The 15,836-nt window shown below is 36.6% G+C and overlaps 2 protein-coding genes across 2 annotated transcripts; one reads left to right on the top strand and one right to left on the bottom strand.

Moving 5' to 3' along the window:
* Positions 1 to 3,624: 3,624 nt before the first annotated feature.
* Positions 3,625 to 5,089, bottom strand: eve1 (even-skipped-like1; the record flags this gene model as incomplete). The annotated part of the gene is made up of 3 exons (XM_084111443.1): positions 3,625 to 4,053; positions 4,396 to 4,637; positions 5,065 to 5,089. 3 exons carry the CDS (start codon positions 5,087 to 5,089, stop codon positions 3,625 to 3,627), a joined length of 696 nt encoding a protein of 231 aa, XP_083967569.1.
* Positions 5,090 to 14,003: 8,914 nt separating this feature from the next.
* Positions 14,004 to 15,312, top strand: hoxb13a (homeobox B13a; the record flags this gene model as incomplete). The annotated part of the gene is made up of 2 exons (XM_084138352.1): positions 14,004 to 14,667; positions 15,040 to 15,312. 2 exons carry the CDS (start codon positions 14,004 to 14,006, stop codon positions 15,285 to 15,287), a joined length of 912 nt encoding a protein of 303 aa, XP_083994478.1. The 3' UTR covers positions 15,288 to 15,312.
* Positions 15,313 to 15,836: the final 524 nt, after the last annotated feature.

The following is a 15,836-nucleotide window of genomic DNA, read 5'->3' as shown; positions in this document are numbered from 1 at the left end:
TGATAATCTTGTACTGTACCTGTGCCGTTCGTACCTTCAACACTTTTGGCCTCTTGGAGTTTTTTTTTCATGTGCAGGCAAAAGCAGCAAAAATCAGGATGGGTGGCCAGTGACAGTGGGAAGGGACTGGAAGATGCTTGGAAAAAGCTAAGTCATTTTCAGGCGGAGGAGAAACGTGTACATACACTACTGTTTAAAAGTTTGGATTGGTAGTTTTTTTTTTTTTTTTTTCAAGTTTTGAAAGAAGTCTTCTATATTCACCAAGGCTATAAACAGTGTTGGGTACTTAACTCTAAAAAAGTCATTATTAATGGCTACTAATTACATCTCCAACAGTGTAATCAGATTACTGTACTAATGACTGAGCAAGGTTTTGAAAACGATGCCTTTACCGTCTCCACGTGTAAGTGACTTAGTGAAAACGGCGATGTCATGCGCACGTGTATTACGTGTTCGCGGGGTGTTTCTTGACAAAGTGCCATCGCCACCTACTGGCCTGGCATGCATATACAGCCTTTTTAGTAATTTTCGCAGATCTGTGTGAACGTGATCGTTTTGACAATTGTCATGTAAACACACCCTTATTCTTGAACCGACCGAAGAATTTAAAGGGAGAAGGGTACATTAAAAACACACATTTTATCATTAGACGTTTAATTTTGATATTAAATCCACTATTGTTTTATCTAGAATTGTTATACAGTCTATACAGTATTCAATGTATTTACAATTAAATTACAGAAAAAGTAAGAGTTATCCCTTACTTTACTTTTTCAAGGGAAAAGTGATTAAATTACAGTAATGAATTACTTAGTTACGCATTACACCCAACACTGGCTTTATATTTATTTGATCAAAAATACAGTAAACCAGTAATATTGTAAAATAAAAATGTGATGTGATGGCAAAGCTGCCACGTGATCCTTCAGAAATCATTCTATATGATTTGCTGCTCACGAAACATTTCTTATTATTATCAGTGTTGAAAACACTTGAGCTACTTTTTATGCATGATACTTTTTTATTTTTTTTTACCAGGATTCTTTGATGAAAAGGAAGTTCAAACAAACATATTTATTTGAAATAGAAATAATCCTGTGAAACTGCTGCAAATGCAACTTCTTCTGTAGCTTCTGAACTACCCAGTATTAAAAATTAAACAGAAACTTAATGATCTGCGTATGATGCATTTTGAAGCAACTTCCTTTAACTATGTTAAAATGTTGTAAAAAATATGCATGTGTGGCTGCGGTGATTAAATATACAATGTTCTTTAAAATATTTCAAATAGGAAATAAGAAGAGGCATATTTTTAAGTATATGGCTGGATGAGGAAGGTTTATGGAGAACTTGCAGTCATGTCAACCTGTCCACCTCTGACTCCCTCAAGGCCGAGGCAGTATTAGGAGCAGGAAGTTGTAAAAATCACACGGTAGTGCTCCCCAGACAAAAGAGGATCCACTACTGTGTGCTCAATCGGTGTTCCCACAGTCACCAGAGCAGAATCTCTTTACAGTCTGTCCCAATTTACCACATCACTCGCAATTCACAGGAGCAGTTTTTTTTTTTTTCCTTTACTGTCATTTCCCACCTATTGCCAAGGCTTTACTGCAGACGTCACCCATTGAGTTATTGTCAGACTCAGACAAGGGTACTGCTGATGTCTCTAATGATCTAAGCATCCAAAGTGTTGGTTTTTACACCTCTAAACATGCATAGATGTGACAATGTTACATGCATTCATATTAACGATACATTTTACTATGTAGGTTAATTATTATCATTTTACAAACCATGTTTTTAAATGTATTCTGTCTAAAGTAATGCTATGACATTCCTTACAAATACCAGAAAAATAATAAAAAAATTCATCCATATGAAGCAGCAAACCTGAAGTTTTTACATCACATACATTGTTTTGGTAGCTACAAATAAAGTTGAATGTATGGCATTCAGCACATGTTCTTGTAACTGTTATCATGACACAAGCCAGACGCTGGTTTATTTACGCTGAGACACAGATTGAGAAGCCTTTCAACTAGACTTCACCTGTAGCAGGTGGAGGTAAAATAAGCCCACACACCTGGATATGGATATGTTCACCTTCGAACTGCTTAATTCTTAATTTCCAGTGGAGTGTGTTGAAAGCTGGTGTGTTTGTTTGTGTGTATGTGTTTTTTCTTAAAAGTCATGACTAGTGCCATAATTTCATAGACAATGGTAGCAGTGAATTAAACAATAAATTAACATACACTACCGTTCAAAACTTTGGTGTTCGTGGGATTTATGCTTGCCGAGGTTGCATTTATATGATCACATTAGAGATATAATATTATGAAATATTATGACAGTTTAAAATAACTGTTTTCTATTTTATATATATTTTAAAATGTAATTTATTCCTGTGATCAAATCTGAATTTTCAGCAGTCAGCTCAGTCTTCAGTGCCATATGATCCTTCAGAAATCATTCTAATATGATGATTTGCTGCTCAATAAACATTTGTTGTTATTATCAATGTTGAAAAAAGTTGAGCTGCTTAATGTTTTTTTTGTGGAAATGTGGTTTTGGTGAATACGATTTTTTTTTTATATATAAATCTTTTGTATATTATAAATATATTTACTGCCACTTTTGATCAATTAAATGCTTCCTTGCTGAGTAAAAATATTTTCTGTCAAAAAAGAATTCTTACTGACGCCAAACTTTTGAACTGTATATGTGTATACAATTATGTGTATTCATAAATTCAAGATTGTCAGTGTGGCAAGTCCATTTTGCTGCCACTGTATGTCATTTTATGCATTAATTCAGGCGTTTTACTTGCACACTTGCAGACATTATATATTAGAGCAAGATCTTTGAGGCTCTGGAGTCTCAGACACCCCTGTCCACCTGTTGATGTTTTGTCTGGTTACAGGCTGTTTGATTTTAGATTTTCAAGATCATAATTCAGCAGGTTGTGTCTAGCAAGGAGTATAATGACAGGAGCTTTGTGTCTGTAAGTTGATAAGTAGTCTTTAAGATTACAGTGCTGTTTGGTCAACAGGTTGGTGTTAAACAATGACAAAATTGTTGGTGTGAATTTAGCTATATGAATTCTTGAGGACGTTAATGAGTAGAGCATTAACTTTTTTCTGTCCTTGCATAGTCCCATTATTATTGTTAAATATTATTTATTTTTTATTAAGAAAAAGGAAGCAATACATTAAGTAAAATGTTTCCATAAATATTTTTAATAGTCAATTTTGTCATATATATTTTTGGAAAGCATATATGTACACAGTGTTCAGGTGCAGAAATGTCAATAGATGAAAAATGTTGAACAAACTACAAAAGATCAGGTATTTTAAGAAAGTTAACCAAACTGTTATCTATATTACAGTACGATAAACAACAAAATACCTCTTCAAGAGTGACATTATCTAGATTTTGAATAACTGTACAGATGCATAAATACAAAACAGCCTCAGAAATTTCATTGATATGGGCAAAAAAAATCTTCAAAATATATTCTTTTGTATCCCGCTGTAGAAAATGTCATGTAGGTTTAGTAAACAATGATGGAATTTTCATATTTAGGTGAACTATCCGTTTTATCATGGTAAATCCACCTCTATGCCATTATCCTGAAGCACTGCCGAAGGTTTTGGGCTGCGTGCCTGTCCTAGCTCCCCCTCTAGGTTTAAGCAGGTGGTCCGGTCTCCAGTGCAGGCAATGGGGACAGTGGCATCCTGCGGGATGGTGCATTGTCTGGACAGGGGAATAGAGAGCCGGCTGTGGAAGTCCACCTAGCCAGGGGTAGGTCGAAGGAGGGAGGTGCAAAGTGTCCACTGGCCTTGTGGTGGCGCTGTAGGGGTTTGAAAAACCGGGGAGGCTACCCATGCCGAGATGAGAGTATAGATGAAGGGGTAAGCGGGGCAGCAGTGGGTATGGGAGTCCAGCAGCCGCCTGACTCACCATAAAGGCACACAGGTTTGGGTCCAGTGGGTTAGGCCAGTGCAGACTGTGACGCTGCCTCTTGTCCTTCATCCTCCTGTTCTGGAACCAGACCTATAATGAAATAGAGTGATAAAGGGTCTTAGTGAAGGACACAGCATGTTGGTGGGATTAGGTAATGGTAGATGTATCCAAATTTTCAGTTTCAGCAGGGATAGAGATCCGGTGTCTGATTTTATGGCTTTGGCTTGTCTGAAACCCCCAGTCTCACAAAACACAAACAATCCTCTCTTAAAACTCAAAATTAAAAATTCTACTTCAGTAGACTTTCATGGATTGCAGAAGTTAGTCTCAAATGTATTCTTGAATGAACACTTTTTAATAGCGAACTCTTTAAATGCTGCCTGTTGGGCCAGAGGTTGAGTGTGGCATGAAAAGGTCTGCGCAGTGAATTACCTTTATTGTGGTCTCGGGCAAGTTAAGCGCTGCCGCCAGTTCGCATCGTCTGGGTCGAGACACGTAACTTTCTTTGCAGTATTCTTGCTCAAGACGGGTCAGCTGCTCCCTCGTGAAAGCAGTCCGGTGCCGCCGACTCTGGTCTATCCCATTCAGTAGTGAAATACGAGGGCACTCTTCCTCTCCTTGATCACTGTCAGCATGAGCAACAGTAGACACTGGCGACTCCCTGCCCTCTGCTACTGAAAAGTTTACTTCACATTAGGCATTCCTTTACTTTGCGAACATCACATTTACAATGAGAAAGAAGGGATGTTTCAGTAAAGCCCCAAAGTTAATTTCCTAATTTAATGAACTCGCTACACAGATGTTGATTTTGTACAGCAGGCCTACTTAAACGACTTGAAAAAATGTGTAGGCTACGTTCCTCTCAGCTTGCTGTTGGAATGTGGATGTTGTTGGCTACTTACGCATTTTATCGTTTATATCACGTCCGCAATCCAGATATTCCCCAAATGGATTTTCACACACTTCTCATAGTCCTCAAAACAGTCCCAGACCAGCCCTACCCAAAAAAAGGATTGTCACTTGTCTTCCGAGCCAAGTTCGTTTATGAAGGAAAAGATGAGTTGTTTTTGTAGTCGCTGTCCACCCCCCCTCCTCCCTCACCTCTGCACCTTTCAGGTCGTCCCATCTTGTGTACTAATGAGAGACGCGCTCTATCCGCTGAGGCGCCGCCGGGGCGCGCGGACAGAGGGAGGTGTTAAATTGTCTTTGGTCTCCGACCGGCCTTTGTACTTTTTTGTTATGGAGAATTAAGATCGACCTCCCTTTGCATACTGTCACAGTGGCTTCCCCGTTGAGATAGGCCAACCCTGATTGTTCCTTGGTGTTTGATGTTTGTATTTTTGGAAGTCAATCATTAGAATCCTTATGTCCCCAAATTGCAGAGGTCTACAATTTATAATAGAGATGAAAGCGTTTCAGTGCCGTATAAGTATGTGAGGAAAATGAATTTATTTTTAAAAAGACTATTAATTGGAAAATTGTCAGAGAATTTGAACAAAATCAACGTTGCCAGACAGAATATGCTGGCATTGCTTAATAATATAAGCAATATAAGCGTCGCATGCCTACCTTATTTTACGACGAAGTAGCGCCTGCTTCATGCTCAAAGGGATAGTTCACCTAGAAATGAAAGTTCTGTCATAATTTAGTCGTCCTCATGTCGTTCCAAATTTGAATGCATTTCTGTCTTCTGCGGCGCAAAAAGATATTTATGAAATGATATATATATATATATTTTAAATATCAGTGAAGTCCAATGTTGTTTTGGAACTACTATCAGTTTAGACAAAGAGTTGAAATATTCTTCACAATGTCTTCATTTGTGTAACGCAGAGGGAAATTCATACAGGTTTGCAACGACATGAATGATGACAACATTTTCATATTTTGGTGAATATTTGCTTTAAGTGCATCGTTATTGGAGCTGTCAGGCTCAAAGGTGTTGAACGATGGCACGGTTTAGTTTTATATTTTAAATTTAGTTTCTTCATTATTGTGGCTTTAAGACCCTTTTAAAGACAGCAATGATACAGTGATGCATACAGATGTGACACGTGACAAAAATGTCACGTGAGTGCACGAGATGTGGATCATTAAGGGCTTCTGCAGTTAACATGTGGTCAAGCTTGTTTGGACACTAAACTTAAGTAAAGGTCATTAAGTTATAAGCTATAGGCTACCGTATTGTCTGCCACTTAGCATTTAGCTCCCGTTCCTGTTTTAGAATAGCAGTTTGGGATTCTGAATAGAATAAGGTCCGTAATTAACATTAGTACTTGAGGCTTTCACGTTTTGTTTTACACTGCGTATTGATTTAGCAACAAAAAGAGCTGCCCTCTCTTCTTTCCATCTCACGACTGTGGCATATCCAGTGCTCGAAGTGGGCCGGTATACGTACCTTCTATATTTTAAACTGTTGGCTATACCACCACTCACTTTTTTTTTGCTTAGGCTACCGGCACTTCTCACATATTGCCCGCGTACTCTGACCGCCCCACAACGCGATTTCAACCGAGGTAGACAACAACAATTTCATCCCTCTGGAGTAGGCTACTGGCACTTTTCCCCCACTTCGAGTACTGCATTTCCCGTATTCAGACTGTGACATATGCTCCCATCCGTGGCGCTTCAGATTAGCCTGATATCAAACTGACCAATGGTTATATTGTTATCCACCAGTGCTTTGATCACTTGTCAGTTAAGGGAAAGGCTCCACTAAGGCTGTAGTATCTGGAGACTGGCGCAGACATCGCGTAGTGGTGACAGAAATTGCGCTTCCATTAACAGACAAAACTGTGTGTTGTCTGTACTTTAGGCTACTCAGTTTGGCTGTACTGAAACGACACTGTCTGCATTGATAATTGTTGATAAAAAAGTCCCCGTTACTGATCAGTACACAATGACCAAGATATGCACTGTTTGTGGGCGTGTCCGTTTGGGTCTTTAGCACAAAACTGCAAGAATCTATAGGCTACATAATGTCAGCAGATACTGCAGTTTTTTTCCAAGCTATTTTCCCTAGTAATAGGCTACTTAAAAAAAAAAAAAAAAAAAAAATATATATATATATATAATACAGACATATTTTTTATATTGTTTTGAGACGATTTTTATTACTGTAGTTTTATATTAGTGCTCTTTATGCTGACATGCATTTGTATAAAATACATTTATTTCATGAAACTGCATTTAACAGGCCTATTTAGGTTGCTGCATTAATAAGTTAATTTTCAATATTATGGCTAATTAATCGAAATATTGAAATGTTCAAGTAGCTTCACTGCAATTAATTTGTTTGTTTTTTATTTGTTTTTTATTTTTATCATAAAGGGCAAAAAAAAAAAAAAAATATTATTATGTGAATAAGAAAAACTAAAGATATTTAAATGAGGGTCTGTTAGATGCGTTTCATTGCTCTGCAGTCTGCGTGTCCTTTTGCTTTCACTGCTCTTCGTCTTCGTCTTCCTTCAAAAGTTTAAATCTGTTCCCCATTCGCAATGTAACCACACAATATTACAAAGCTGTATTTTATTGGGGCAGATCAGGTGCACCTGAACAAACCATCAACGGAGATTCTATTAGTGTTGAACACAAACTTGGTTGCGCACATTTTTATCTGTATTGCTCTGATGCAGGACACTTTCTTCCAAAATGAATAATATACTTTGATCGTGCCGTTCTTGAAAATGGTTTTATGTTTAAAGTTTCACAGGTATGGATATTTTTAGTAAAGACTTCTTTATTTCTCGTTTTAAAACAGGACTCATCATCCATGCCTCCTTAACCGCTTAAAATGCTTTCAATAAGTCCCCAGCATGATAAAGTACCTAAATAGTAATATGCGTCAGATTGCTTCATACTTGTTTCAGAAAAAAACAAAACAAACAATGACTGTGTTGTTAACAACAACAATAACAGCAACAACAATAATTATTATTATTATATGAGTAAATTGAGTTATTGAGTTATCTGAGTTATTACAATTATAAGTTAGTTAAAATCATATTTGAGTGCAGCTTTCGATTTTTACAATTTTTAACTCCACAATGATTGAAAATGTCTTTTTGAACTTTTCAATATTCCATGATTATGCTAATTATGCTTATAGCTTTAGTTTAAACTTCTCTTAGTTGGCCTACCTCTTCTCCATAACATCAGAAATAAGACATCTTGGTTAATGAAATCTTTGTTTTAGTTTGGGGAAAATGTATTATCCCCCTATTATCCTCTACAAAACTTCAGTTTTCAGGTTTGTTTGTTTGTTTGTGTTGTATGCAAATATCAGCCCTAATATGTGCTGCACTTAAATTAATTATAAAATAAAGAATTAGAAGTAGACAGAAACCATCAGGGCAATACCCTTAAAAGGACATCTTATCCCTTAAAGGGTTTACCTATTACTAAATATGCATCTTTTAGAAGTTGTGACAAGTGACAATCAGTTGTAGCCCTAAAGGTAAAAAGACACATTTTTGTTCTGACAGTGTAAGGCTATTGTATTTGTGTTGTAGCAGTAGTGTAATGAAAGAACATAATGATAAAGTTGATTAAGCTTATGTGACCCACATATTTACACATTTATCCTAATATAGGCTAGTTCAGTGATGTGCTGTTTCATATCATGTCAATCCATAATGATTAGAAAGCATTCTTAACTAGCATCTATTTCGTGCATATAAAGAGCATTTTTGGGAAATGTGCATACCCTCTCAGATTGCCATGAAGATCAGTCATTATCAGAAAGATTTGACAGTTTGGATGTATATGATTTTATGATGTCGTAATGTATTAGGCATTTTGAAAGCCATGCAAGTGCAGTCAGATTTTCACTAAAATGTACATTATATTAAAATGCATTCTGCACAGATGTAAAAGAGCTTTAAGGCTTACGTTTCAGATCATTTGACACAAAATTTTAATATACTTATATACTTATATAATTCCATATACTTATTTTTTCAGTCTTATTCCCCCTTTCCAAAAATTGAGGCTCATATCCCAACTTTGCAATGTAAAATAGTCTTTCCACAAATGATAGTTATAAATTAATCATTTAAATAATTGTGTCTGGTCATAACAACAGAGGTAAACTCTCCCCTCCTTCTTCTTTGTCTATACCATTCTTTTTATTACACTGAAACTTATACAGAGATTGTTATGTGGTGCTAAATACAGAAATACTATCCATTTTATTTATTTGTTAGGCAGTTTTTTCCACAGATACCACTATTCTTATAGAGTCATAGGGGCATTACATCGTTTTACATGGTAACCTGGTGTTCTGAAATTCATATAGGCCTATGTTTGTGTCAAAAACTACAGAATTTTTTCTGATTTAATTAAATGATACATTGTCCTCACATTGTCTTTCAATATTTCCTTGTCTCCTATATAATCTTGCTGTCACAAACTGCATGCATTTACCTTTTAGATCTGATGCAACCCCTTCTGGATTCTGAGTAGGTGAATATATTAACTGGCCATCTGTAGCCTACACATTACACGAATTGATAGAGATGCATAGTACCTAGTAATTTTTTATAACTGAAAAAGGGAATGAATAGCAGGAATAGCATATTGACAATTGTTTTGTAAATCAATATTTCAAATATAAGGTGTTTGGGGTTTAAACCTATGCTGTTGATTTTTCCCCTGTAGATTTTTGCGCACCCTCACGCGGAAAGACACCGGCGCCCCTGACGATTGAAGGATGCGGCGGTCAGAGGAATATATGATTTAACTGGATGAAATTCTTTGTGGGAGCTTATTTTTAAAAATGTGGGTCTGTTAGCCCTTAATGGTGTTGCCAAAATACCAAAATTAATAGGCAATAATAAATTCTATGGTTTCACGACACAATTTCCAATTTTATTGTCATCTCAGGATCTGATTTATAGCTAATTGGATATTGTTATGTACATTTGACCATTTAAACGTATTTATAATGATATGTCGGAAACTGGATTTTGGGATTAATTGAAACTGTAATTGTAAAAAGTGATTAAGATGCTATGTGACTTTTTATTATTACTATTATGAATAGTGGCGTTATTAGCCTATACTTAGAGTTGTGAAGAACAGTAGGCTAATATATGCAACACCCGCATCCTCACTGCAGAGAACAACGCCATTACATGAATATAGAGTGACTTTTCTTAGATCTGGTTCGAATGGTCAACGCCTTTAAAAAATATGCAATATGCCATGCAACAGAATAGATTACTTGGGCAGATTTGAACCTGCCATTAGAGGAATATGGTGAGTGGGAGAAGCTAAGTTCACTCACTTTATTTATTTATTTATTTACACTACTGCAGTATCATGTGACATGATTACATTTATATAGGCTATTTAACTGAAATCGAGTAAAATCTTAGATATTGTGTTCCTTTGGTAATAATCACAAGTCATTAATATCGAATATTTTATTAATATTTTACTTGTATTTGTCTCTGATGAACTGTCAGAGCATTATAAAGTTACTTTTTATTTGCAGTATCGAGTGGTCAGAGACTCAGAGTGCTCCTTAATATGCGCATTGTTTTTATGCTTGGATATATGTAACATGTCGATTAGGTTGCGTGATCTTTTTTGCTTAAGTGCTTTGGTAAAACCAGCCATTGTCAGCATTTATATTAAAATCCTTTGAGTGAGATTACAATTCTCTTAAATTTTCTGAATTCTATATCACAATAATGGGTACAGCTGGTCAAAATTACATTTTATTAAAGACCCTTTCCTGAAGTAACAATCATAATTCCTCACCGTGTGCTTCCTGTAGGTGTTTATTTTATTTTTTTTACTAAGGATTAGTTCACATAAAAATGAAAATTCTGTCATCATTTACTCACCCTCATGTCGTTTCAAACTTAAATCGCTTTTCTTTTTTCTGTGGATCACACAAGGAGATATTTGGGTGAGAAAAATGTGCGTCTTTGTCCATTCATTGCAAGTCAGTGGAGTCCAATGTCGTTTGGACCCCATCTTTATTCAAAATATGTTATTTTGTATTCTACAGAAAGTCATAGAGGTTTGGAACGACACGAGGACGAGCAAATTAGTGAAAAGTTAAAATTTTCGGTGAACTTTAAATTCGAGAGGACATACCATTGCTGAGAGTTGCCTTTAAGTGACAGTAACAATAATGTCTATCTTAGCCAGTTGACTCACAAAATACAAAGGCAAATTGCGCAATACACACTATACTTTTCACGCATAAATCATGTTGCTCACGCTTTATTGAAACATAATTGCTTCGTGTACAAAAATAAATATGCAGAAAAACGTTCAAAAGTTTTGTAATAGGATTTCAATTACAAAAAAAAGAAGTTTTTATCGTTTACCATTTTACTGAACGGACACCAACCAGGCTATAGACTACTCTCGTGCATAAACAATGCTAAAATTAATGATAATTGATTTAAACCATTTATTGTAGTTTGATATGTATCAAAATGGCAATTAAGAGAAATTAACTTGCACTTTTCGTGTCATTTCATTTGAAAATTTACACCGAAATGTTCGTAATAACTTTGTAAGTGTGTAATTGTCAACGCTATCAATGCAGTTCTCGTCGCATGAACAACCTCATTAGGTATGTAGGCGTCGTCTTCAGTGTAAACGTAAAATGTTTAGTAAAGAAAGGCGGAACACCTCATTTTGTAGGCTAGTACCTTGCGTTTTACGTTTAAAATCAATTTTGTTTTTGATATTATGAACTCTTACATCGATTCGCGTGAAACTTACAACGCAAAACGTATAGGCCTATTCGCCTTCGCGTGCTATCACTTCACTTTAGCTATCTGTCATTTGAACTTTACCTCTTCCATTACGTTTACAAATTGTTTTAAATATTGTATCAATAAGATTTTATTATTAAACTTACCCTGTCCTTAATGACTATGCGCCAGTCTTCTGAAGATGTAAGTTAATTCGTGCTGGACAGACTGTACCAGAGTTTCTTGTAAGACCCCTTGCATGTGGGCAGGGCGTTTTACAATGAAACCATAAAGGCATTTCCTGTGTACAGTAGCAGCCTCGCACAAGCACAACATGTGTTGTGAGGCTTCTTATAACCCTGACTACAAAAGTCTCATGCTTGAACCCAGAGTAACAGCTGTTTAGTGGTAATGGAAATTCATTGATGATTCACAATGTTTAAAAAACATGAAAAGCATATAGTGAATCATTTTCGTCTTATTTTGGATAGATCTATTGAATTTCAGTAACATACATTAGGCTACACTCTGAATATGATGGTTTGAGTCATTTCTTTGAAATCTGAGCAATTTTGTTTGCCTGTATGCTTTTTTATTATTCCTGCTGGATTCAGAGACCTTGAACTTGGAAAGTTTGCCTAAGGAGGGACTGCTTCTATCATTGCCTCCTAAACAGGCCCTTCAGGGAGGGCTCATCCCTTTAAACTTGGCCTTGACCTTGAGGGCCTTGCCTGACCTTTATGTAAAGACAGCAGTCTGGGGAGGTGTGTGTGTGGGAAGGAGGATTAAAGGGGAAGCATCTTGTTGTTCCCTGAATTTTCCACACACAATGACATGTGCATTATACGCTTTAAGCCTCTGAAAGATATTTAAAAATATCAGCATATATAAATGCATATAATCTAAGGGTATTTCTGAGGGGGAAAGTTTTATTATTTTGTTTATTTAACAAACAACAGCACATAACCTGGAGAATTTACATATTAAAAGTACAATATATGTAAAATTTTCATTATACATTTATTTGTCAGTCATGTTTCTTTATTTGCTCATTTAGGGGCATTTTTTTTGGGATCAAATTCACTCGAATTTTGTTTTTGATTGTTTTATCTTCTTCACCGGATCTCAGTTTCCAGAAGCAAAATGCTTATAGCGAGTGTCTTGTTTGAAAAAAAAAAAGGGGGGGGGGTTCACGATTTTAGTAATTTTCATTAAAAAATGTTTTAAGGGGTAACGTACAGTCACTGATAGAATGTGAAATAAAAATAGGCGCACAACTCGTTTATCTAAAAACCTTTAAACACCTTGCAAACTCTGTAATAATAATTTCTAGGCTATAATTTGTGATTTGTACAGCTGCAGTTCTCATCCTATATTAGCGATAGAGACTTTTGAATAACAACCGAGAGAACAGTTTTGAAAGTAGATATTTTGCCTCTTTATTTCAGCGGATTGTGTCAAGTCTTTCATAAAATGTTTCGAGGCGTTGTTCAATCTTGTGTATGAGACAAGTTATGATTTTTCATTTTTTTATGGTAATGATAAATAATTTATACATCTGGCACTGCTGATTATGGGCCTTTAAAATATCTGTAATGATTTAAAGGCATTTCAACGTGTGCTTGGCCAATGTGCAATTACATCCTACATAAAAAAGTATGACCCATTTAAACATTTCTATTGCTTTTTGCAGTGAGATGTTGGGAGAAATTGTTATAGTATTTGATGATTAGCAAGGGAGCTGCCATGAATATTTCTATATAAATTATATTATTTCATGTAGCAAGTACGCGTAGCGCGTAGGCATATTCAGTGCGTAATATGACATGAACATGTAGGCTGTAAGAAATAAAAAAACAAAATCCCTTCATCATAGCCTATATTGTGACCATATTTGTTGAAGAACATAATTAAAATTAAAATGTATATTCTTTCAATGACTTAACATCAAAATAACAAAGAGCATCAGACGTAGCTACGCTACATAAGTTTGTTCCCCACAAAACCAGAGATGCGATGAAATGCTCAGTGAGTTAAAGAACAAAAAGTGTATTAGAGTGGATTAATGCATAAAGGCAATGCAAGGCAGCATTTGAAGATAACTTTTACACATTTAACTCGGTCTTGACAAAAAAAAAATCTTTGACATTCTTCAGTCAAGGTTTATTTTATGCGGCACGTGGTACAGCTCTTATCCAATGAAGGCACTGCAATGCAGACTGTAGTCCATTGCGTCAATGCAGCTGTACCAATGTAACTGAGTGTCCTGCTTCGGACTTTAGTCTTTGCAACATAATTTTCCGTCCGAATGGTGAGCGTGCTATGACCACCTCCCTGGTCCTGAATCCTCGTTGGGCGGACACGGTTATGTTTGTGTATGAAAACAACTTGGATGAGCTGAAGAACATGGAGGGTCTGGTTGGAAGTGGCAATTTTGCAGCCAACCAGTGCAGGAATCTGATGGCCCACTCGGCTTTGAGTGGCCACCCATCTAGCCTCGTCCACGGCTCCAGCTATTCCACTGTGGACGTATCGACTTCAAGTTCTGCAGAGCCGGGCAAGCAGTGCACACCCTGTCCAGCGGTTCCACAGGCCTCGTCCACCGGTCCCATACCGTACGGCTACTTTGGCAACAGCTATTATCCTTGCAGAATGGGGCGGGGTTCCCTCAAGTCCTGCACGCAGCCGAGTGCACTCAGCTACTCTGCAGAAAAATACATGGATACCCCGGTCACATCTGAAGAATATCCCAGCAGGGCTAAAGAGTTCGCCTTTTACCACAGCTACCCCAGTCCCTACCAGTCCATGGCCAGTTATTTGGACGTGTCAGTGGTACAGACGCTTGGAACGGGAGAGCCGCGACACGATAGTCTCCTGCCTATGGACAGCTATCAACCTTGGGCTCTGGCTAACGGATGGGGTAGTCAGATGTATTGCTCCAAGGACCAGAGCCAGGCTGGCCATCTCTGGAAGTCTGCATTAGCGGGTACGTTTTAAACTATATTTCGCTCAAATATAGTGCTCAAAATATTTTTTAAGCGTTAAGGTATAGCCAAAACTCTCACAAATATCCAAGATATCACTCTTCTGGTCAGACAGAAGACATATTTTATTTTAGATACAGGTTTTAAATTTCAGAAACAAGAGCACCAATGTGACTTCATTTTCTAAAGCACACAAATACAACACGCTTACATAAAGAAATATATAATTTACTAATCAAATAACGTCTGCATATGTCTACACTGTTAAATTGATTAACTCCGAAAATCTACAAATGCAAATTTTTTTGAAACGTAGTTTAGGTAGACAATGAATGAGCCCATTATTTAATAAAACTTTTTGTTATTCGTTCCAGATGTTGTGGCCCACCAACATGACGGGGGCTCATTCCGTCGAGGTAGAAAGAAGCGGATACCGTACACAAAAGTACAACTCAAGGAACTGGAGAAAGAATATGCAGCCAACAAATTCATCACAAAGGACAAGAGGAGAAAGATTTCAGCGGCAACCAACTTATCCGAGCGTCAAATCACGATTTGGTTTCAAAACAGGAGGGTTAAGGAAAAGAAATTCATTGCCAAAGTTAAGAACAGTGCGCCATAGAGCAAAGCTGCATTTTTGTTTTTCTCGGTGACTTCAAATTAAGAAAAGCAAAAAAAGTCGTCGGGAGGACGTTTTTTGGACTGGGGGCTGAATGTTTTCTTTTCCCAGCGCATTTACACAAAAAAAGAAGAAAAAAAGAAGAAAAAAAATAATGGGACTCAAAAATGAATAATCTTAATAAATGGAAACGTGAAAGGACAATATAGCTTGTATATAACGCACGTGCCTGCCTATATGTAACTGTGTTCGTTTGAAGTCTTTTAGTCTTCTTTTAGCTTGCATTTAAATGTTAGGTAGGCTATGTCAATTGTTGTCGTTGTTGTTGTAGTCCTGTACCTTATTACTCAATACCTGTCAGTACCTATATACTATGTTTATATCGCTTGTAAAACATAATAACATATATATCACAAACCTTAATAAATATGTTAATTCCATTCAGTGTTTTAGCAAAATAGTGTATTTATGTATTATTCTCATTGAGCGTCGCCCAATGACTCTTTTCAGTCCCCTGTTGTCAAATTACTGATGTCATTGCTGACATTGTGA

The sequence above is a fragment of the Abramis brama genome, assembly GCF_963993115.1.
Source record: "Abramis brama genome assembly, chromosome: 1".
Taxonomy (NCBI): domain Eukaryota; kingdom Metazoa; phylum Chordata; class Actinopteri; order Cypriniformes; family Leuciscidae; genus Abramis; species Abramis brama.
The sequence above is the reverse complement of the archived record's forward strand: the minus strand, read 5'-3'. Positions and strand labels throughout refer to the sequence as shown.